Source organism: Cucurbita moschata, unplaced genomic scaffold, assembly GCF_002738365.1.
Source record: "Cucurbita moschata cultivar Rifu unplaced genomic scaffold, Cmos_1.0 Cmo_Scf00052, whole genome shotgun sequence".
In the NCBI taxonomy this organism is placed as follows: Eukaryota; Viridiplantae; Streptophyta; class Magnoliopsida; order Cucurbitales; family Cucurbitaceae; genus Cucurbita; species Cucurbita moschata.
Window position 1 is genome coordinate 1,063,936 of NW_019268568.1, and position 22,689 is coordinate 1,086,624.

The 22,689-nt window shown below is 35.0% G+C and overlaps 3 protein-coding genes and 1 long non-coding RNA gene across 8 annotated transcripts in view; 1 reads left to right on the top strand and 3 right to left on the bottom strand.

The window, feature by feature from the left end:
* LOC111436153 (mediator of RNA polymerase II transcription subunit 22b-like) overlaps positions 1 to 976 on the bottom strand; it is a 4,457-nt gene extending 3,481 nt beyond the window's left edge. For 3 of the 4 annotated variants that reach the window (XR_002709189.1, XM_023073858.1, XM_023073859.1), the window contains exons 1-2: positions 709 to 953; positions 484 to 549 (exon numbers count right to left, since the gene is read on the bottom strand). Coding sequence is in view for 3 of the 4 variants with exons in the window: in XM_023073858.1 (XP_022929626.1) it covers positions 484 to 549; positions 709 to 855 (213 nt within the window). In the remaining variant the exon portion in view is untranslated. Of the gene's footprint in view, positions 1 to 483; positions 550 to 708 lie in introns of all 4 variants that reach the window. The other variant, XM_023073860.1, reaches the window with a different exon arrangement.
* Positions 977 to 1,420: 444 nt separating this feature from the next.
* On the bottom strand, positions 1,421 to 6,904 carry LOC111436148 (cadmium/zinc-transporting ATPase HMA2-like). Of its 2 annotated transcripts, XM_023073852.1 has the most exons (11): positions 6,799 to 6,904; positions 5,829 to 6,102; positions 5,382 to 5,639; positions 5,209 to 5,306; positions 4,872 to 5,127; positions 3,849 to 3,986; positions 3,444 to 3,771; positions 3,156 to 3,358; positions 2,428 to 2,630; positions 1,723 to 2,355; positions 1,421 to 1,689 (listed from the first exon to the last, which is right to left on the bottom strand). In XM_023073852.1, the coding sequence occupies exons 2-11, from the start codon at positions 6,049 to 6,051 to the stop codon at positions 1,576 to 1,578; spliced, it is 2,454 nt and encodes an 817-aa protein (XP_022929620.1). In that variant the 5' UTR covers positions 6,052 to 6,102; positions 6,799 to 6,904; the 3' UTR covers positions 1,421 to 1,575. The 2 variants fall into 2 exon arrangements, with proteins under 2 accessions (XP_022929620.1, XP_022929619.1); XM_023073851.1 differs by having other exon boundaries at positions 1,421 to 2,355.
* On the top strand, positions 2,666 to 22,678 carry LOC111436154. The gene is made up of 3 exons (XR_002709190.1): positions 2,666 to 2,824; positions 21,434 to 21,437; positions 22,667 to 22,678. It is a non-coding gene; the product is annotated as an uncharacterized LOC111436154 (long non-coding RNA).
* LOC111436152 (pentatricopeptide repeat-containing protein At2g34400) lies at positions 13,317 to 15,590 on the bottom strand. Its single transcript, XM_023073857.1, has 2 exons — positions 14,683 to 15,590; positions 13,317 to 14,360 (listed from the first exon to the last, which is right to left on the bottom strand). Exons 1-2 carry the CDS (start codon positions 15,588 to 15,590, stop codon positions 13,409 to 13,411), a joined length of 1,860 nt encoding a protein of 619 aa, XP_022929625.1. The 3' UTR covers positions 13,317 to 13,408.
* Positions 22,679 to 22,689: the final 11 nt, after the last annotated feature.

Here is a 22,689-nt window from a genome sequence, read left to right on the forward strand (position 1 = left end):
CTTTCAGTCAAAAAAAAAAAAAAAAAAAAGCAATCTTTGTCTCATGAACTAACACCATATCAAGACAGTGACGTTGAATGAATTTTTCAATGTTGTTCTTTTAGAACGATCCCCAAGGTCTCTAGTATTCCACGAGATAACTTTCACTGCTCAAGCTAAAAATGTAACTCAAGTAAATTTATCTGAAGAACCAATTGGTAGCGCCGGAGGGTTACGAATTTGAAGACCATAGACGTTAATTAAAGAAGAGAATTTGCTTGGAGTTGCTGGTGAAGGAGAAGAAAAACATACTGGAAGAGATGCAGAAGCAGCTGATTTTATTGAAAAATCAGTAAATCCCTAGGAATCAAGGCTTCAAATAACATATAAGATGTTATCATTCAATTGTGGAAGGAAACAGAGAGCTATCTATCCAGAAATTAACTTAAAATAAGCTTGGCAAAAACAGTAGGTAAACAAAAAAAGGAAAAATCATTATCTTACCATTCTGGACGCACGCATTTCCATCATGAAAGATTCCTGTGAATTCCTAACAGGTGGATCGTTCACCTAAGGAAACGAGAACGCAGGATCGTTCAATCAAGAACAGGAAAACAACCAACCAAAGAGAATTACATGACAAATTTCCCATTCCAAGTAGTAGAAGAAGAATTGAGTTGAGAAAACAATGAAGCAAAAGCAAAAAAGAAAAGGAAAGAGGAGCGTTACCCTTGAGACGTTGACAAGATGGGTGAAATTGTCGACAATGTTGGCTATATCGGTTTCGACTCTCTGAAGAAGCAGTTTCTGTTTCTGAGCTGCCGCCGCAGCAGCCGCTGCGGTGGGGCCAGTTCCACCACCAATGCCTTTGTTCATAATAATAATAAAAATGGAAATGGCAATTGAATCGGCTCTGCAATAGCGGCAAGGTAATTGAAAAGAGAGAGAAGTAGAAATGTCGGGGAAGAAGAAGCACCATTGAAGCTGTTGAAACCCTAGGGAGGCTTTGAAATCGAATAATGGAGATGGGCTTGACAATGGGCTCTTAATGGGCTCTTTTACAAAAACTTAGTCCACAAAAATATCAACAACAATTCACTTATGGATCTAATATTTGTAAAGCAAGAAATTTAAATTTATTTAAAAAGAGATAAATATTTTATTTTTTTATTGATTAATTAAAATTTAAATTCTTGGTGGCTTTGTCCAAGCTAAAAACAACATTTAGACTAGAGTGAAAATTGGTTTAAATTGAAAGGGTGATTACGAGCAAACACGACAAAATGAAATAGATGCTAATTGAATGACTCTAACATGCAAATTTAAAGAAAAGAAAATCATAAGAACAAGCTCATGATTAAATGAAAAGTTGTAACTCTCTTTACTAATTGTAACTTAAAAACTTAAAAAAACTACTTAAACTGAAAAATACAATAAAATATCTCTAAATTCGAGAATTAATACTCTATTTAGTTGTCATCTTTGAACAACAGATAGAATACACTCTCCATCTACCTCGAACTCTTTGGCTAAGACGCCTTATTTCATATCATCGCATCATACTCCACCAATCACTGCTTCCTCATAAGAAACTTCTTATTGCTTCTCTATTCTCTCACAGTCAATACCTTGATGTATGTCGATAGCTACATGATGTGAGTGGCAATTACAATTGGGTTCACCCACTTTCTTTGAACAATTCCCATTGTTGTCTTTCTCAAGTGGGGTTTTCTCACATTGATTTGAACGATTGTGATGAAATTTATCCCCACAATCTCCATTGTGATTATCTCGACTAGGCCATTTATCATCGACGACATGGCATCGATGATCATGGTGATGATGATCGTGATGATGATGATGAGACGGTCGAGTGTTACTACCATCGCATCGTCCATGTTTCGTCGAGCATAGCTTGGAAGATTTGCAACATTTGTTCCCATGTTTATGATCACTTCCTCTCAAGAGAAGCATGCTGTTCAAGATGACCAATAGGCAGGTACCGACATCGGCGAGAACGGCCGCCCAAACGAGCGGATGTCCGGCGATGGCCAAGCCAAGGATTGCAATCTTGGTAGTGATTGACAAAATGACATTTTGAACAACTTTTGCATGAGATTTCCTTGCTAATTTGATGGCTTGTGGGATTTTGGTGATGTCATTTGACATTAAGATGACATTCCCAGTTTGAGTAGCGAGAGGTGAACCTGAAATGCCCATTGATATGCCAATATCAGCTGTGGCTAATGCTGGGGTATCATTTAAGCCATCGCCAACCATGGCGGTTGCTCCATAATCCCTTTTGAATTCTTTTATCACATTTGCTTTCTCCTTTGGAAGAAGCTCTGAATGGATTACATCAACCGCGTTCTCCAGCTGCAAACAACTCATCATCGTTATGAATGTTGAATGATTCTAATTTCACTTAACAAAAATATGAACCAAAACCTGTTGTTGGGCGTGCATGGCAGCTGCACTACAGTCCCCAGTGAGCATAGCTGTTTTAATGCCAAGACTCTTGAGCTCCTCCATGCCTTCTTTAGCTCCTGACCGACAAGAATCCGAAAGACCAAAGGATCCCACAGCCATCTCCTCACAAAATACATATCCAAGGGTTTGGCCTTGTTTCATTTCCTCCTCTAACTTCATAGCTGAAGAAATTAAGTTTATATTAAGATCATGAAACTGTTGAGGATTGTTGGAAAGAATTGATCGCGGGTTTATAAGTAAGGAATACACCTCCATTGGTATGAAGTTTTTTTTGCAGAAGTCCAAAGTTAAGCCATAAGAGCTTAGGTTCAAAATGGTCAATATCATACTATTATGGAGGGTCGTGATTCCTAATGTGGTTTCAAAACTATGCCCTTAACTTTGTCATGTCAATAGAATCCTCAAGGGTAGAACAAAGAAGTTGCTAGGCTCGAAGGTGTAATAAAAAGTAAGTCAAGTGTCGAACAAAGGGTGTACTTTGTTCAAGGACTCTAGAAAAGGAGTTGAGCCTCGATTAAGGGGAGGCTGTTCTAGGCCTCGATTATGCATAGGCCTTAGGGGAGACTCTATAGTGTACTTTGTTCGAAGGGAGGATAAGGTCAAAGTGGACAGTATCATACTATTGTGGAGAGTCGTGATTCCTAACAAAAAACATGTTTGGAGATAAAGAGGGTTTGATCATAAACCTGACGAGCAGCCAGCTCGAGCAGCAATTTTTGTACTTCCAATGTAAATATCCTTCCCATCAATCTTCCCACGAACACCTTCTCCTGGAAAGTTCTCAAATTCCTCAACTTTTTCAGGTTTAATATCAGTAGAAAGCAGCTTTGCATGGTTGACAAGGGCAGCTGCCATTGGATGGCTTGATTTGCTCTCAATGCTTGAAACCCTTATTTCAACATAAACACTTCAATCGATGAAATGAAATATTTCAATGAATTACGAATTGGGTGAGAAGTTTTTTGTGCAATTACCAATGAAGTAAGGTGTGGAAGCTGATATCATCTCGTAGAGCTTGAAAATCTGTTACCACAAATTCACCTCTAGTGATTGTGCCTGTCTTGTCGAAGGCTACAACCTTAATCTTTGCAAGAACTTCAAGGTGGTCGCTGCCTTTGATGAGAACACCGGCCATGGCGGCCTTCGTGAGGGCGCAGAAGGCGGCGACCGGGGTGGAGAGGATAAGGGCACAGGGACATGCACTCACTAAGACCACCAGAGCTAAGTGAAACCAGTGGCTGAGATTGTGAACTCTGAATGCAGCTGGAATGGCTGCTACACAAGCTGATATGACAACTACAGCTGCATACAAAAACATGCTGTGTTTTTGAGCTTGAATCCCAAAGCGATGGTTTTGGGATAAGAAGTGTAAGGGGTACCTGGAGTGTAATATTTGGCACATTCATCAATGAATCTCTGAGTTTTTGATTTGTTGTTTTGAGCTTCTTCTACAAACTCAGCCATCTTTGCCACCACGCAGTCCTCAGCAACAACAGTGGTTTGAACACTAATATAACCTACAAAAGAATCCATGGATCACCTAAAAGAGAAGGAATAATCATTAACTTCTTTCCAAACTACCCCTTAAGGTATAGATGAGTTGGAATTTTGGATAGGGTAGAGGGGTGGAATGTGAGATCCCACCTCCGTTGTAATATTTATAAGGATGGGGAAACCTCTCCCTAGCAGATGCATTTTACAAACCTTCTGGGAAAGTCTAAAAGGGAAAGCCCAAAGAGTACAATATCTGCTAGCGGTGGGCTAAGGCTGCTACAAATAGTATCAGAGCCAGACACAAGGTGGTGTGCTAATGAGGACACTAAACCCCGAAAGGGGTGAACACTGGACGGTGTGCCAGCGAGGACGTTGAGAGATCCCATATCGGTTGGAGAGGTGAACAAAGTATTCTTTATAAGAGTGTAAAAACCTCTCCCTATTAAACACGTTTTAAAAAGGGTTTGAATTGTTATAAATGGTATCAGAGCTAGGCATTAGGTGTGCCAGCGAGGACAGTGAGCCCCAGAGGGGGTGGTCACTAAATAGTGTACTAGCGAGGACGCTAAGTCTCGAGAGTGGGTAGACACTTAACAGTGTGTGAACGAGGACATTAGGCCCCAAAGGGGTGGGGATTGTCAAATCTCGCATGGGTTGGAGAGGGGAATAAAGCATTTTTTTATTAGGGCGTAGAAACTTCTCCTTAGCATAAGCGTTTTAAAAACCTTAAAAGGGAAGTCCAAAAGGAAAAGTTGAGAGAGGACAATATCTTGTAGCGGTGGGGTTGGGAGTTCATGTCTCAATTTCCAATCCACATCACCACCACACTATTTCAAGTCTCAATTATCGTTTAAAAGATAATATTGCAACTTTTGAAAGCTATACGGGGAAGGAAGAAGATATAATACCATTTAAGTTGATGGTACCAGCCCAAACAAGAGAATCTTTAAGTTTGGGAACTGGGAAAGTCTCTCCCGTCAAAGATTTCTCATCAACATCACATTTTCCATCCACAACAATGCCATCAATGGGAATAACTTCACCACCCTTCACTGCCAACACACTCTTCAATGTCACCTCTTTTACCTCCACAACCTCTCCAGTTTCAGCTATGGTGGCCTTTTGAGGGGCCAGGCTCATCAGCGACCACATTGCAGCATTCGCCTAATTCAATTCAACTTTTTCATTAACACAGTTCACTTTAAACTAAACCCATTTTGAATTCATAATCATTGTTTTGCTAACCTTGTGGCTTGCTCTTGACTCAAGCCATTCAGCAATGGAAAACAAAAACACTATGCTCCCAGCTTCCATGTAGTCATTCATACTCATTGCCCCCACCACTGCCATACACATATCAAACATAAACTCCACTTTTCGATCTTAATTTTTACAAACGCCCAAGAACGAAACTTTACCAGCAATAATGGCAAGAATGTTGACATCGATCCTCAGATGGCGAACGGCGGAAATGGCTTTTAGGAGAATGGGAAAGATGCCGGCGGCGACCGCAGCGACGGCCAGCCACCGCAATGGGTGGTAGACATACTTCAAAAAGGATGCTGTTAGAAGCAACCCACTGGCTATTGCAAAAGGACTTGGCCATTTCTTCTTGCTAATTCCCTTTCCTTTTAATTGTACGTTTGCCTCCAATCTTGCTTCATTTAGTGCTTTCACTATCAAGTTCGATAACAAACGATGTCATCAGTGATATGATAGGTTTCGATTCTATGTTACAGATTTTGATGAAATAAACTAAAAAGGTCCAACTTTTTAATAAATATTAATAGTTAGTCCAATTTGAACATGGTTCAACTGATTAAGACATATATTATCGATTAAGAAGTCAAAGAAGAGAAGAGTACCGATTTGAAGCTGAGAAACGAGGAGGGAATCATGGACGACAATGAGAGTTCTTGTCGGGACAATAACAGAGATTTGTTTGATTCCTTCTAGGGGTTTGAGGATGTTTTCAATGAGAGGAACTTCTGAAGAACAGCAAATTCCCAACACATCAAAATGGCTTCTTTCAAATTTGTTCTCTCTCCTTACTTTCTTATTCTTCTCCATTGCCACCTCACCCACCATTATTATTGTCTTCTCCTTTTTCTTTCTCAAACAAATTTTCTCCAACTTTCCCTACAAAAATATACACGTACTTCTTTTTAATACCTTTTATATCCTTCGAAAGCTCGAAAAAAACTTCTTTTTGCTTTACTTTTCGTATGTCTGATAGTGATTTTGAAATGATATCATTCAAAACCAATTTAAACGTGATTTTCTACCCAATAAAAATAATATCTCGGTTGCGAATTTAAACTTAATAAAAGTAGTTTTAACCGTTCTAAAGTCACTTTCAAACATGTCGATTCCACACTGACAAAAGCTGTTTCAACCATTTTGAAATTACTCTCAAACATGTCGACAGATCGTGATATATTTTAAAAGTATTCTCTTTTCCTTTCTTCATTTATAATACTGAGTCCGACAAAACCAATAAAATAAATAAACAAATCCACTAAAGAGAGAGAGAGATTCAAACCCACGATAGTTCTTGTTTCGAACTATACTAGTTTTCAAAACTAGAGAGCTATCAACCACTCAGCCATCTCTCCGATTTTCTATCTGATTTATATATCATCCCATCGAATAGAACATCGACACATAAGTTGATACTCGAAGATGGAAAGAGAAAGAAAGACAAAAAGGGTTCGATAAACGAGAGTTGAAATCACCTTAAGAGAGAGAGATTGGTACTATTAAAAAAGGAAAGGAAAGTAAAAGGAAACTTATAGCTTATTAGCAATTGAAAATTTGAAGGAAGGTGAAGCAAACCTTAGAGAGGAAGGCAAAAGGGTTGTTGTTGAGCTTTAGGTGTATGCAAGAGAAGAACAAAGCTGACACACCTTAAGTAGTAGAAGGAATCAATGGTGGGGGCATTCATGAGGGAATCATGAAAAAACAAAAATAATCATGAACAATAATAAAGAACAATATGAAAGTATATTCAATGGAATACAATTCCAAACAACATAATATAAACAAAGCTTAGGAGTTGGATGAGACATAGATTAGTGGGAAACCCACATCATTATCATCATCTCTCTCTACCTAAACCAATTTGGAAACCACATGTGATTCCACCTATCTTCTTGTTTTTCTTACCCCTTTTCGTTTTGCATATATTCTCTAACTCATCTACATTGATCATATCCATATGCATGTATGAATTTAATACCCAAAGTAAAGTTTTATTTGATCCTTGCCAACGAAACTGGTAGGATATTCATGTGAGACTCGAATAAACGAGAAGTATATGAATAAACTAGGATTACATTTGAATAAGAGTGATTCTGAAAATGGGTTGACTTAGAAAGTTATTATCTATACCAATAAAACACACATTCTTTTTCTGTGGCTCAATCATCGAAAATTTGAAATTGAATATTTGCATGTTGAAATGACTCTACGTGGGAATGAAACGAGGAGTCGTGTTGCAGGAGATGCAAGGGAATGTTAGGGTCATTAAATGCTGAATCTGGATTCTGAATCTAGGGTATTGGTAGTTATTGTTAAATTTTAGATCGACAATCACTAAATTTAGAGCTCGTTTTAAACCCTAAGCTCCACATAGAAACAAAATATTTACTCGATAAATAATAACTCCTTAAAACCCAATGCTAATTCTTTACCTTTTGCTACATTGTTCTTTAGAATGTTCTTATGAAAATTGGATATGTATTGACTTCTAATACTCATATTTTATCGTACCGTCTCATTTTAATAATTTAGTCTTTATATTTATGACACATACAATATATTTTCTTTTAAAAACAACATGTTCGAATCTTATTTATAAACTTTATTGCTGTTAGTGGTGAATCAATGAACGTTTATTGAATAAATATGTCAAAGTTTAAGAATTAAATAAATAAATAAATCCAAGTTGAGGATCGCCAATTATAAATGGTAATATTGTGGGTGACATTTGTTAAGGAAATGTAAAGGGACCCATGGAACATGGATTTATAAATAAAATTTTAATTAAAAAGAAAATAAAATCATTTTGAAAAAGTAGTCTACAAAATAATGTTTTAAAAATATATTCTAGAAAATACACCCAATACTAATTAATAAACTTGATATTCTTTAATTACTTTATCTTAATTTTAATTATTCCTTAATTATTTTATTGTCTTTGTACTTGGTCTTTTAAAAATTAAAAATTTGATTTAGTTTGATTTACCTTTTTTTCTTTTTCTTTTGGTACGTCAACTTTTAAAATTCTTCAATTTAAAAATCTTCCGTTCATACCGAACAAGATTTAACATTGACTCAAATAAAATACGCTTAGTTTTGAAGTTCATATGACTAAGCGAGCAAAAAGAAAAATTTAAGTATTTCTTAGTCATTCTATCTTCAAGATCGTTCTCATTCAGATGTGGTCTTAATGTATGCGTGTGTGACTATAATTTAGTGATAATTGAGACGTACTTCTTGTTTTGAAGTCGTAAGTTCAAATTTTGATACCCGCCTAGCTGTACTAAGTAAAGGAATTGTTTAATTTCAATAATTTGGTATGAAAAGAAAACCCTAAAAAGCATTAAAAAAAAAAAAAAAGGTTTTGATGAAAATGAAAGAAGTAAAGAAAACATGAAAAGACATTCAACAAAATTAAAGAAGGGCCCTTTCTTTTTTGTAGTGATGAGACAACATTATAATATGATTGGGATTTAAATTTAGTGGTTTAATCTTTTGATGAACGAATCTTGTTTTCCTTCCTCTATAGGTAATAAATGCAAGAATTATAGACCATAGTTGGTGCCCAATTTGAGCATCAAATTTTTGGTTCAATACTTATCCATCATAATACGATCGAGTCTACTTGATATACTTACGTAGTCGATATTTCTTTTATACCACACACGATAAACGTTAGGTAGTTAAGTGCGGAGCAGATAACTGCTGAAAGTATCTAAATAATAAGCCCGCCTCAATATGAGTGCTCTTCTATTCCGACTTCCCCAAAACCTCTTATAGCATAGTCGAAACAGCGATGGGTTCTCTACTCCTGCGGCTATAGAGCAATATAGGTAATCTTAAGAATTGAAGAGAAGGTCACAACGGGATGAGCTGTTTATCATCATGATAGATGTTAGGTGGAAATGCAGTGATGTATGCAACTAAGACATTCTAATATACCGATAGACTTGAACCTTGTTCCTACATGACCCAATCAATTTGATTAGTCACGTTATCTATTTACATTGTTCAACTCTTTGATAATACGAAAACTTATTGTTCTAACTCGTTAACAACATGAAAAAATCAAGAGAAGCTCTGCTCTACCCTCCGAGGATAGAGGCCTTTGGTGTCCCGTTCACTCAAAAATTGGGACCTCATAATCACTAGCCAATATGCTTTTCTCTCCTACCTGTCTCGGTGCATGATTTTCTTGTATAAAAAATTTGAAAACTCAAATAAATTTTTAAAATAGAAAAATAAGGATATTTGAAAAGAATGGCTACTAAAATTAGTTTTTTTTTTTTATTTTACAACTTTATTATTTTAGTCAATATCAACTTGTTTCCTTTTCTATGGTACAGAATAATTAATAAAATATTGTTTCCTTTTTATTCCTTAGAATAATGACATTATTTTTTGTAACAAAGTTTTTTTTGGGAATCTTAAAAAAATTATATTTTCCTCCATAATCTTTTTAATATTAAATATATAATTATATTATATTATTGAAAACTTTGGGGCAGTTGGAAGTTTAGCCAATGATTTGGGACCTTTTTGCAAATAAAAAAAATATACCATTCTCTTATAAAATTAAAATATTTTAAATCTATCCGAGGTTGACTTCATTCATATCTGATCCATCGCCTACTCTCCAAATTAGCACTTTTCAAAAGTGCTCTGACTTTTTCGCTCTCCTTTGATAACTATTTAAATTACTTATTTATTTAACGACCATTACAAATTTAGTTTTTTATTTTTATATATTTAAAAATATAATCAAAACGACGATATCTAGAAGCATTCATGAGTTGGATTGAGTTGAATCGAGCTGAAATATTTAAAAAGTAATAAGACAAAAAAAAAAAAAAAAAAGAGAAAAAAACAAAATTCTTTTGACACAGTGTTTAAAGTTCAGATCGTTTAGATTTTTTTAATCTGACCAATAACGCTAAATCGTGACAAAGTTTTGAATTATTTTAGATCGGAAATGATTATAAATATAAACGTAGTGGCGAATTATTGAAAGAAATAATTGAGAAAGAACCAAAGATGGTAAGGCATTCCTAAAGGCATGGCTTTGTGTGATTTTTGTAAAGTTGTTTGCCTCCCTTCCCACTCTAAATGCATATTGATATTATTTCCACTATGCTTTTTATGATCATTTTCTCTACACATCTTTACATGTTCATTGGAGAATCCCACCCATCACTACTTTTCTAACTCCCTTTCTCATTTGTTCTTCCAATTATTATATTATATGTTTGAGTGCTTTCCACAAATTATTATTTTTTACCCGTTAAATAATAAACATGATACTAAAGATATCTCGAGATTTAAATCTGAATAAGTTAGTCCTTATACCTTTAAATTTTAGGTTTTTGTAATAACTCAAGTCCACCGCTAATAAATATTGTCTTCTTTTTAGTCTGTTACGTATCGTCATCATCCTCACAGTTTTAAAATGCGTCTGTTAGAAAGAGGTTTCCACATTCTTATAATGAAATGTTTTGTTCCCTCTCTCCAATTGATGTAGAATCTCACAATTTGGATTGCCCGCCTAAATTTTACAAGGGTGAATAGTTTGCTCACATCGGTTAGAGAGGAAAACGAAGCATTCCTTATAAGGGTATGTAAGTCTCTCCCTAACAGACGTGTTTTAAAACCGTGAAGCTGACTGCAATACGTAACAAGTCAAAACGAACAATATTTAGTAGTGGTAGACTTGAGGTATTACAGTTTTAATCTTTAATCTCTGAACTAAATGAACAAAAGGGATTCTTGTAAATTATGGAGACCAAAACGTGATAAGGATGATAAATTTAGGGACCAGATAGATATCCGATTTTAAAAGTATATGTCAAATTGTTATTTATTTATTTATTTATTTAAATTTGGCATTTTGAAAAGAAACTAATTTAAATTTATATTATATGTGGATAACTTACTTTAAACATAAATGGAACATTTTTCATTATTAAAATAGTTGTAATGTTGGTTATGAGGAAAAGTACACATTGAAGTTGATAGCACAATATTTCAATGGCAAAGGCTCCATGGTTTGTGTAATGGCAGGCAGTGGAACAAATTTGAACTTTTAATTAAATAAATCTATTCACTTTCAATTATTTTATATTATATATATAGATAGACAGATTGATAACTATATAGTTACATGTATTTAATTAATAATTGAAGAGTTAGGAGAGTTAAATTTATACGCATATTAAATTATTCATGTATCACTATAGTAATAGTACATGTATTATGGAGAGTCGTTATTTAATATTCGGTACACATAGAACACGTAGGAAGTTTAAAAAAAAATCTATAAAAGTCCTACGTAAATATCATTTATGTCAATATTGTTGATTAAATTTTAAGGAAGGGAATTAAGCCACTAACAATGCATATCTGGTAGTTAATCCCTTAGAAAAAAATAAGATAAGATGCATAATTTGTGATAATTATCTCATATTTAGCATCCCTAATCCGGATCTTAGTAATTTAATGTTGTACCAATAGATTTGCAAGTGGAATTGGGAGAAAGAGAGGGGAATCTAATGGAAGTTGGATTCCAAGTCCAAATCCACTATCAATATTCTAATAATGTTGCAAACACATGCCCAAAAGCACTAGAATTAAATATTTTATATTATCATCCCCCATATGAGTTCTTGGCCAACATCAAATTCTAAAAGACAATGATTCATTTGTTGGGTTTTCATTGGATTGCTCAATTGAATCATCGTCGATATTGTTATTTATCGTGGCAAAGTTGATCTTCAATGTAATGCTTCAACCCCAATATTTGAAATTTAGACTCGATTCTTGATGGTCTCGGTATTTTTTTTATATCCTAAGTGGCTTGACGGCACTACCTACACGTTTTAGAGAGTAAAGACGGACCCTATAGACCAACACAAGTTTTTTCAATATAAATTGCTCTTACGATTTTCTAAGAAAATTCAACCGTCTAAGATGGTTGAATAAAATATTTATAGCAAAAAAAGATTCTTTTGACTCAAAGTCTAAGGGTAGGACATAATCAATTACATAAAATGCCCCTACTAAACTTTGGACGTCAAGAAAATCAGAGAAAATGTACCCGACTTCGTACAAATTTGGTATATCTATACATATAACTAAATTGACATTAAAAGGATCTGTATTTCAAAAAACATAAAATGATTATCTACCAAGGGACAAGGCAGGCACTCAGCCTTTCTTCACCACAATCAAATATTGATATTGTATAGTCCAAGCCCACCGCTATTAGATGTTGTCTTCTTTGAGCTTTTTCTTTCAAGCTTCCCTTTTTTAAAAGGCATATGTTGGAGTCTCATATCGGTTGGGGGAAGATAACGAAACATTATTTATAAGGGTGTGGAAACCTCTCCACGCATTTTAAAAACCTTGAGGGGAAACCCGAAAGGGAAAGCCCAAAGATAACAATATCTACTGACGATGGACTTGGGCCATTACAAATGATATCAAACCCAGACACCGGGCGATGTGCTAGCGAAGAGGCTGAACCCCGAAAGGAGGGGGACACGAGGCAATATGCCAGCAAGAACGCTGGGCCCTGAAGGGGGGTGGATTGGGGTCTCACATTGATTGGAGCTTGGGCCCTGAAGGGGGGTGGATTGGGGTCTCACATTGATTGGAGCTTGGGCCCTGAAGAGGGGTGGATTGGGTGTCTCACATCGATTGGAGAAAGGAACGAGTGCCAACAAGAATGCTGGGACCCGGAGGGGGTAGATTGTGAGATCTCACATCAGTTGGGGAGAAGAACGAAGCATTCTTTATAAGAGTCAGGAAACCTCTCTTCAGCAGACGCGCTTTTAAAATCTTGAGTGAAAGCTCAAAGAAAACAATATCTGCTACCGATGGGCTTGGGCCGTTACGTATAAAGAAACCGCTCAATATGCATTCATGCTAGTCCAAATTCCTCAATGAGTAGGTATAATATAAGTTACAACTACATATAGGAGCATAAGGATATCGAGTATCAGCAAAAAGAAGATTTGTGGAGCATCTTACAGAATTTTTCGGCCTCGAACCAAATTCTTTGGGCTTCAACAGGTATAAATATGACGCCCGAGCAGCTCTAGGTCGCAAATGTCGATGCCTTGATGTAAAATTTGTGTTTGAACTTCATCTTACAGAACAAAACAATGAGCATGAATGAAAGTTAGTCTAACTAAAGAAGAGTGGTATTAGGAATATAACCTTCCCTCCTCAGATCATCAATCAACAGGTCTAGGATTTGTTGGATTTCAATCCACTCTTGATGCAAAACATCACCAGCATGAAACTCATGAAGTTGTGAATTGATATCAATCCAGCTGCAACCAGGAGTCTTAGAAACACCCTTTTGTTTCATTAACATTCTCATCCTAGCTGAGTCGTCCCATCTCCTCAAATTTGCATATAATCTCGACGATATTACGTAATTTCCAGAATTTGAAGGCTCCAATTCAAGGAGTAGCTTCATTACACGCTCGCTAATCTCGACATTCTTGCGCTTCTGACAAGCACCAAGCAATGCTCCGAGAATAACTTCATCTGGTTTTTCGGGCATCTTCTTGACAAAGTCCCAAGCTTCTTCCAAATGTCCTGCTCGTGACAAAAGGTCGACCATACACGAGTAATGCTCAATTTTCGGTACCAATCCAAATGATGAACTCATCATGTGAAAGAACCGACGTCCTTCGTCAACTAATCCTGCATGAACACAAGCAGAAAGTACTCCTACAAATGTGATGTCATTGGGAGAAGCAGCTCCACCCTCCTTGATCATGGATTCGAACAATGCCAAGGCTTTTTGAGCTTGACCATGGAAAGCAAGAGCAGATATCATAGCATTCCAGGACACCTCATTTTTCTGAGGCATGACATCGAAAACTCTAAATGCATTGTCCAAGCTTCCACATTTTGCGTACATGTCAACTAATGCAGTAGAAACATAAATGTTGTCTCGCAAGCCTCTTTCCGATGCATAGATCTCGACTTGCTTCCCCAAGTCAAGGGCTCCAATGGAGGCACAGGCAGAAAGCGTTCCTACCAATGTGATTTGATCTGGAGCTGTGCTGCTTATTCTCATGTCCTGGAACAATTTGATAGCTTCCTCTGACATTCCATTCTGCGCATATCTGCATTTGATTGATTGGAGGAGAAGAAAAAAAATAAGATTTCATAAACTTTAGAACAGAGAGGGACATTATTATCTAAACAAAGTACATGATTTAGTCACTAATATCTGAGCTTAGTGGCTGAATTCCTCCTCCAAGTCCTTGTGCAAATTCATTTAGTATCATACCACATTAGTTAATCATGAGCCATATCTAACATCACTAACAAAAATGGTTTTTTTGAAAGTTTTTGAATATAAGAGACTAAATTGAAACCTTTTATACTAGAGAGAGAGTATAACATAAAGTATAGATTCAAAGCGAAGGTGGGTGATTCACTTGCCCAGTAATCATGGCATTCCAGGTAACTTTATCTTTCTTCTTCATAGAGTCAAAAATCCTCCTTGCTGACACTAAATCGCCACATTTCCCATACATATGGATCAATGCAGAACCCATATAAGAATTCAACACCATCCGATTATCCACCACAAACTCCTCCACCCAAGTGCCAAGTTTCAAATCCCCCAGCTCTCCACAAGCCCCCAAGACACTAACTAAAGTCATCTCATTGGGATCAAACCCAGCTTGCATCATATCTCTAAACAGACCCACGGCCTCAACAGCATGCCTCATCTTCGAGTAACCCGAAATCATAGAGTTCCACGAAACCAAATCCTTCTCAGGAATTTCATCAAACACCTTCCGTGCATCACCCACTTCCCCACACCTCGCATACATCGTAATCAAAGAATGACTCACATGACCATCCTCATCCAACCCACGTTTAATCACAGAAGAATGACCCACCCGTCCATTTTCAACAGCCAAAAGATTCGAACACGCAATAAACAGAAATGGGTACGTGAGCTTATTGGGTTTCAAACCCAGAAATTTCATTCGAGAATAGAATTCAAGGGCAAGAGAAGACTTATTCCAAGTCGTCGAGAGGCCACGAATCATGACATTGAAAGCGTACTCGGTGGGCTCGAGAATCTTGGAGAAGAAATCCGACGCATAGGCGAAATCTTTGAGGTCGACAACTTTGTAGAGAAACGAATTGGGTTTGTGAATTGAGTTCGTGAGCATCTGGTTGTGGATTTGCTTCAATTGTTTGATGCTTACACATTGTTGCAAGAAAGTGACAAGCTTTTCGGAAAAAGCTTGACGATTGGGATTCGGTTTTGAATGTGTTTTGTCGAAGTTGAGATAGCGGGAAATGAGATGTGGAGAAGATTTTATTCTCAGCATTCCTTTTGAGCTTTAAAACGAGAGGGGGAAATTGGAATTATATAACAGAAATTGACTCTTCGATTTTTGGGCCTTCCTTATTTTAGGCCCAATGGGCCTGTTATGATCTTTTAAGGCCCAACTTTTCTGACTTGGATTTTCGGCCTTCCTTATTTGAGGCCCAATGAGCCTGTTAGGATCTTTTAAGGCCCAACTTTTTGGTCGCTCATGAATTTTGGGCCTTCCTTATTTTAGCCCAATGGGCCTGTTATGATCTTTTAAGGCCCAACTTTTCTGACTTGGATTTTCGGCCTTCCTTATTTGAGGCCCAATGAGCCTGTTAGGATCTTTTAAGGCCCAACTTTTTGGTCGATCATGAAATATTTTTAAATATTCATTTTATTATTATTTCACATTTTTTCAGGTAAAGGCAAGAGTCTCATGTTAATGATGATATTTTTTATTTTTCAATGTTACTGGATGATTAATCAGTATTTCATCTGTGATTGCAAGCATATGAATATTCCCGTTCATGACAAATTTAAAAATGAAATCCAGTTAAATAATGATCTTATACACTTTTACTTTAAAAAAATTTCTCAATGATATTTCCGCCACAAAATCCTTAAAATATAGTGAAAATAAATAAATAGTTTACTAATGCTAGCAAACAAATTTCGAGTTCAACAGTATTGATAGTGTGACATCACTGTAATATCTTAAAAATAAAATATGTACATATTACCAAACATTAATGTCGCTTGTCTTATTATATATATAGGATAAGATAAATATGTGTGAAAAAGTTATCCTTAAATTATAGGATTGATTTCGCATTTTCAAACATTTAATTTGAATAATATATATATCGCTTTTAATTACTAATTATCTCTAAAACATCTTCGATCGAGACAAATATTCATCTATAATCGAAATTTGCCACGTAAACTTTATTGAAGTATAAAATTAATGAAATTGTCACATCATGTAACGAGCACTATAAGTCATTAAATTGAAGGTTAAAATTTTTTTATATTATATAGTATCATTTCTCGGAGATGAAAGGTATGTATATTTTAACTTATTTTCTAAAATTATTTATTAGCTTTATGATATCATTATTGCATTGGTTGATCTACAATTTTTTTTAATAATTTCATCCCAAAATTTCTACAAAATTAAAAGAAAAAAGGATTTTGCTAATGGCAAGATTTAGCAATTAAAAATATTTAAAATTTAAATAATTAATGATGACGACTTCATATTTTATTTTAAATTTTATTCCATTAAGAAAAGAAATTAATTATAAAAAAGTTTCAATTCATAGGGTGAGGGAGAGGTGGGAGTTTGGTGACCAACTTGTTCCAAATCTATTATTTTCAAAAGTTATTTTTTAAAATTAAAAAGGTATAAATTAATTAGACCCTATTACGAAACGTCAATCCTGACAATATTTTATTTCTTAGAAATCATATATTTTTAATAATGCAAAAGTTCTAAACATTTTAAATAAATAATCAAATTTTAATATAAATATAAATAATCAACGTGCATTACTCAATTTACCTGCATCAATTAAACTACGAAAATTCATTTTGAATAGGGTGAAAAATCTCTGTTTAAATAAAAAATTGGGAGTGGTCCGTGAACTAAACAGGGCCGAAGACGGATTATATTCTTTGTTCATGTTGTCCTACCTTCCAAACTCACCTAAATTTCATCCCACTCACATATAAATATATGTATCACGTATAAATATATGTATCACATATTAAGAGATGAGTCTAAATTCTCGTGGAATTAAAAATATATAAATAAATAAAAAGAGGATAATAAACTATTAATATTTATATGGTTTGACGGTAAATATAGAATATAAATAATAGTTTTATAATGGTATGAAAAAGATAAGGAAGACAAAAGGATTAATTAAACTTATCCATAGAGAAGCCCTTCCAAATTATAATTAGCATTTAAAGAAGGGATAAAATCGTAAATTCAATTTTTTAATAAAAAAAACCGAAAATAAATTGATTATCATAGCTTTGACCAAACAAATTCTACACAAAAATCATATACATTTATTATAAAACAATTATAATGATAAATTCATACAGATAAATTTCTATTTATTTCGGGAAAAAATAAATTATTTTATGGAATATTTATTCAAAAACAGTTAGATAATAGGATTAAAAATTAAATTAATTATTGATAAAATAATAGGAACTAATTTATAAGGAAAATGTTATTATATTTTAAAATTCTCATTTACATGTAAATTATTAAAAAAAATATATACTATTATTATTTTAAATTTTCAATATTTTCCAGAGGGGCATATTCGATATTTAAGATGAAAATAGGGGCATTTTTCTATTTACGAGAATCGATAAGGCTGAGGGCTCCTCTTTCTGTGTGGGACCAGATTTTATTTCTTTTACTTTTTCTGTCTCACTTTATTTTGCTTTTTTCTTTTTTATAATTCTTCTTAATAATAATTATTCCCCTCCGATCTCTCGCCGTACACGTGTCCTGATTAGAATCGGACAGATGGGTGTTGTTTGACCTGGCCAATCGCAGTGCCCATCACCATTTGAACTGATCTGACGGCTCAGGATCACTTCCGGCTGTAACTGGCACCACCCCCGTTCCCTCAGACATCGTACATAATCTTAGCTGATTTGTTGTGTCGTCAGCAATAATGTCACACAAAATTAAAAATATTTCAAATTTATTCTTAAAATATATTATCTATATATATATATATATATATATATATATATATATATATATATATATATATATAATTGTCGGAAGGTGAAATAGCATGAACATTAATGATTGAATTGTTTGCTCCCTATGTTAACTCAATGAAAATTAATCTACTATACACGCTCGTATTAAATTGAGATCTTGAGATCGCGCCCATATCTCTTGTGTGCCTCATTTAGGCTAGTGGCATATTGTACCATATTGTGTCGAACACTCACAAAAGTCGTGATCTTCTGCTATGTTGGACCCTCTTCAAGTAGTAAAATGGTGGGTCCCTTCGAAACTGATAATGTAATGACCTATACCCAGGATTTGGAATTCAGATTTTGCACCTGATGACCCCGGTATTCTTCTGCGATATCGTCACATTGCCAACTTTTCGCTTCTTAAAAATGAAGACAATTTTGATATATTGACACGAGAATGTCCTAACTCACATGTATCCTAAAAAATTACTCCACACAAAACACATTCAACCACAAAGTTCCTATGATTGAGTCACAAAAAAAGAAGGTGGTTTTCTGTTGGTAGAGGTAGTGACTTTCAATTGCATTTTTTACTTGTCAATTTCTAACCGAACGCCCCAAGTTAGTCTTAACGAAGAAAATTCTAGCTTAAAACAAAGGAAACTTAAATATATTGACCTTAAAAACCAAACTAAATTTGTTGAACCAAATCGATCTTGTTGAACTAGATCGAACTAAATGATGTCAGCCTAACTGAACCAATCCAACCTTCAACACAATGTATGTAAACCATATGCAAAACCCTAGTGCCTCTTGTAATCGAATGTCTTAATCATACCACAAAAACTTCACCGCGGATGAAAAAGTTGTACTATCAATTTTAGAATCTTATTTTTAAGATTTTGTTAGTGGTAATTATGGTATTTATTTTCAAGGCTATAAATAGTCGTTCATAGCCAGATGATTTTGGATATTATAATGAAAGTTTTTTCCTATACATTTCTTGTATTTAGATTTGCATGCTAGAGTCATTTGAGTAGCCTCAAAAGGACGCAACGTGTAACTTGATCTCCCGCAAGGAATGCTACTCCAACTACAATGTTGAGTGCCCTAGCTATGGAGAACCAACGCCAACCGGATATCGTCAATGGTAATGAGAGTTCAAGAATGGCGATAGGAGTTCGAGGTTCAATGGAAATTTAGAAATTTAAGAATGGCAATGGGAGTTCAAGCTTTCAACCGGGGTAATGAGAATTCAGGAGTTCAAGAATGTTTTATCATTACTTACATGTATCCTAAGAAAATTTTCAAGAGGTCAACCAACATCGAATTGCTTCACGAAAACATGTTTAATTATGAAGTTCCTATTATTAAGCCATAAAACAGGAAGGTGGTTTTTTTGTAGTTATAGGTAGTGACGTTCAATTCTTTTAAGTATTTCTTAGTCCTTCTATCTTAAGGATCGCTTTCACTCGGATGTGGTCTCGGTTCATTCATGTACCCCTCCTTTCTTCAGTTGTCATAAATAATTGTCGAAAGACTTTCAAGGAGCTTTGTTCAACAGATGCGCTGCAAGTATTCTTTCACAAATTTCAAAGAGCCTTCTACTTGTACTAACAAACTAGAGCATGAAACGGGAGGTCGGGAGTTCAAGAATGACAACAGAAGGTTGGGAGTTCAAGAATGGCAATGGGAGTTCGAGAGTTCAAGAATGGCAACGGAAAGTTGGGAGTTCAAGAATGGGAATGGAAGTTCAGGAGTTCAAGACTTGCAATGGGAGTTTAAAAATGGCAACGAGAGTTCAAGAGTTCAAGAGTTCAAGAATGTGAACGAGCGGTCGGGAGTTCAAGAATGGAAACGAAAGTTTGGGAGTTAAGTATGGCAATAGGAGTTCAGGAGTTCAAGAATGACAACGAGAGTTCAGGAGTTCAAAAATTGCAACAGGAGTTCAAAAATGGCAACGGGAGTTTGGAGTTCAAGAATGGCAACGAAAGTTCAGGAGTTTAAGAAGGGCAATGAGAGTTTAGAGTTCAAGAATGGCAATGGGAGGTCAGGAGTTCAAAAATGGCAATGGGAGTTTGGGAGTTCAAGAATGGCAACAGGAATTCGGGTGTTCAGAAATTGCAATTCGAAAGTTCAAGAATGGCAATGGGAGTTCAAGAGTCAAGAATGGCAACAGGAGGTCGGGAGTTCAAGAATGACAACGAGAGGTTGAGATTTCAAGAATGGCAACGGGAGTTCGAGATTTCAAGAATGGCAACGGGAGTTCGAGATTTCAAGAATGGCAACAGGAGTTTGGGAATTCAAGAATGACAATGGGAGTTTGGAGTTAAAGTATGGCAACGGGAGTTCGAGAGTTCAAGAATGACAATAGGAGTTTGGGTGTTCAAAAATTGCAACATGAGTTCAAGAATGGCAACGGGAGTTTGGAGTTCAAGATTGGTAACGGGATTTCAGAAGCTCAAGAATGACACGGGAGTTCAGGAGTTCAAGAATGGCAACGGGAGTTTGGAGTTCAAGAATTGCAATGGGAGGTCGAGAGTTCAAGAATTTCAACGGGAGGTCGAGAGTTCAAGAATGGCAACGAGAGTTTGAGAGTTCAAGAATGGCAACAGGAGTTCGGGAGTTCAAGAATGACAATGGGAGTTCTAGAGTTCAGGAAAGACAATGAAAGGTTGGGAGTTCAAGAATGTTAACAAGAGTTTGGGAGTTCAAGAATGGCAACGGAAGGTCGGGAGTTCAAGAATGGCAACGAGAGTTTAAGAATGACAACGGGAGTTAGGGAGTTCTAGAATGGCATCAAGAGTTAGGGAGCTCAAGAATTACAACGGGACGTCGGGAGTTCAAGAATGGCAATGGAAAGTCAGGAGTGTTCAAGTATGACCTTTCTTTTATATAAAAACCTTTCTTTATCAGACACGAGTTCTCTTTAATCTTGATCATTAAGGTAATCTTTTCCATTTTAATAATTTAGATCTAGAGATCTTGCTCTTTAATAAGGTTTTTCGATCAAAATCCAAGAGTTCCTAACATCTTGCATTCAACATACGTTCCTCTAGTGACGTTAAATTCACCTTGCTCTCGATTGCACGTGTTGTTGACAATGGCAACCACTAGGCTTAGCAATGTGTGACAACTACACTCTATAGTAGCCTACACACAATAACTACGAAAAGTACGACTACAATGCAGCCTCAAATTTAAAGCTAACCAAATAGAATTGAAACCTTATCCAACCTAATATAATATATATCAATGAGATCGAGTATAGTACCAATCAAATTTTGGTGCTGTTCATTTGAACTTAGAGACAAATATGCACAAAGATAAGAATATTAAAGAGAATAATTTTATATTCTCAAGATTAGAATTGTCCTATCATTCGACTTGAAATAAACTAAAAACGAATGATAACTTACAAAATATTCGTAAACTGACTAAAAGAATTTCAATTCCATGTATAATCTAAAATATGTTTTTTATATTAATTGAGTCACAAACCAACGCGAGTTTTTCGATCATCACATGCATTCTAGAAAATGTTTTTTTTAAGATCTCCCGAATGGTTCCATTGTTTGAACCACCAAAGGATACGCATCTTATTAGTATAAATAACGACTCACAATTTTTTTAAGTCTATTTTAATTATCCTATCTTCATTATCACTCTTATTTAGATGTGGTCTCGATTCATTCATATATCTCTCCTTTACAAAGTGTCACATACCTAATATAAAATTATTTAAATTTTTATTAAAGGGAATTGGGAATATATTCACTAAGATAAAGAATGACGTCATAAAAACAAAAATCTCTTGTTTTTTCCCCCACTTTCTGTTACGATGAGCATATTCCTTTCCCAATTTCAAATTAAAATTGAGAATTTGCATTTCCACTCACTCAATAATATATTTTTATTTAAAAAATTATAAGAAAAAGACTGAACTTTTGACATTCTTTTTTTTTAACATAATTCCAAAATTAATTAATTTGGAAAGTTTTGGAGAAATAAAAGAAATTTAAACCAAAATTCCCATTAATGTAAAAATAAAATTATTTTATTTATATAATTTCAAAAGCACTATCAACTACATAATTTTCTTTTTTTCAAAATAAATTCAAGTATTTCAATTTAAAATCGAAAAATAATATTTAATACTAAAATAAATTATGAAAATAAAATTATAAAATATTAAATTATTAAAAAAATTATGTACACTGAATTTATATTAAATTAGTATTATTAGAATAATATATTTTGGTCTAAATATTTTAGAATGGACTTAAAAAATTTAATAACGAATTTAATGCCACGTGGGAATGGCATTATTGAAATAAAAGGGAGAAAGAAGGGTAGTATTGGAGGGATCATATTCTCTC

What these genes read in the sequence shown, in the direction of transcription:
- LOC111436152 (XM_023073857.1), bottom strand. Translation starts at nt 15,590, where the DNA reads ATGCTGAGAATAAAATCTTCTCCACATCTCATTTCCCGCTATCTCAAC. An exon ending in TGGAATGCCATGATTACTGG is followed by an intron (nt 14,361 to 14,682) that starts GCAAGTGAATCA and finishes AATCAAATGCAG; the next exon opens with ATATGCGCAGAATGGAATGT.
- LOC111436148 (XM_023073851.1), bottom strand. Translation starts at nt 6,051, where the DNA reads ATGGTGGGTGAGGTGGCAATGGAGAAGAATAAGAAAGTAAGGAGAGAG. An exon ending in TGGTACCATCAACTTAAATG is followed by an intron (nt 3,987 to 4,871) that starts GTATTATATCTT and finishes ATTCTTTTGTAG; the next exon opens with GTTATATTAGTGTTCAAACC. An exon ending in TCGAGCTGGCTGCTCGTCAG is followed by an intron (nt 2,631 to 3,155) that starts GTTTATGATCAA and finishes TAATTTCTTCAG; the next exon opens with CTATGAAGTTAGAGGAGGAA.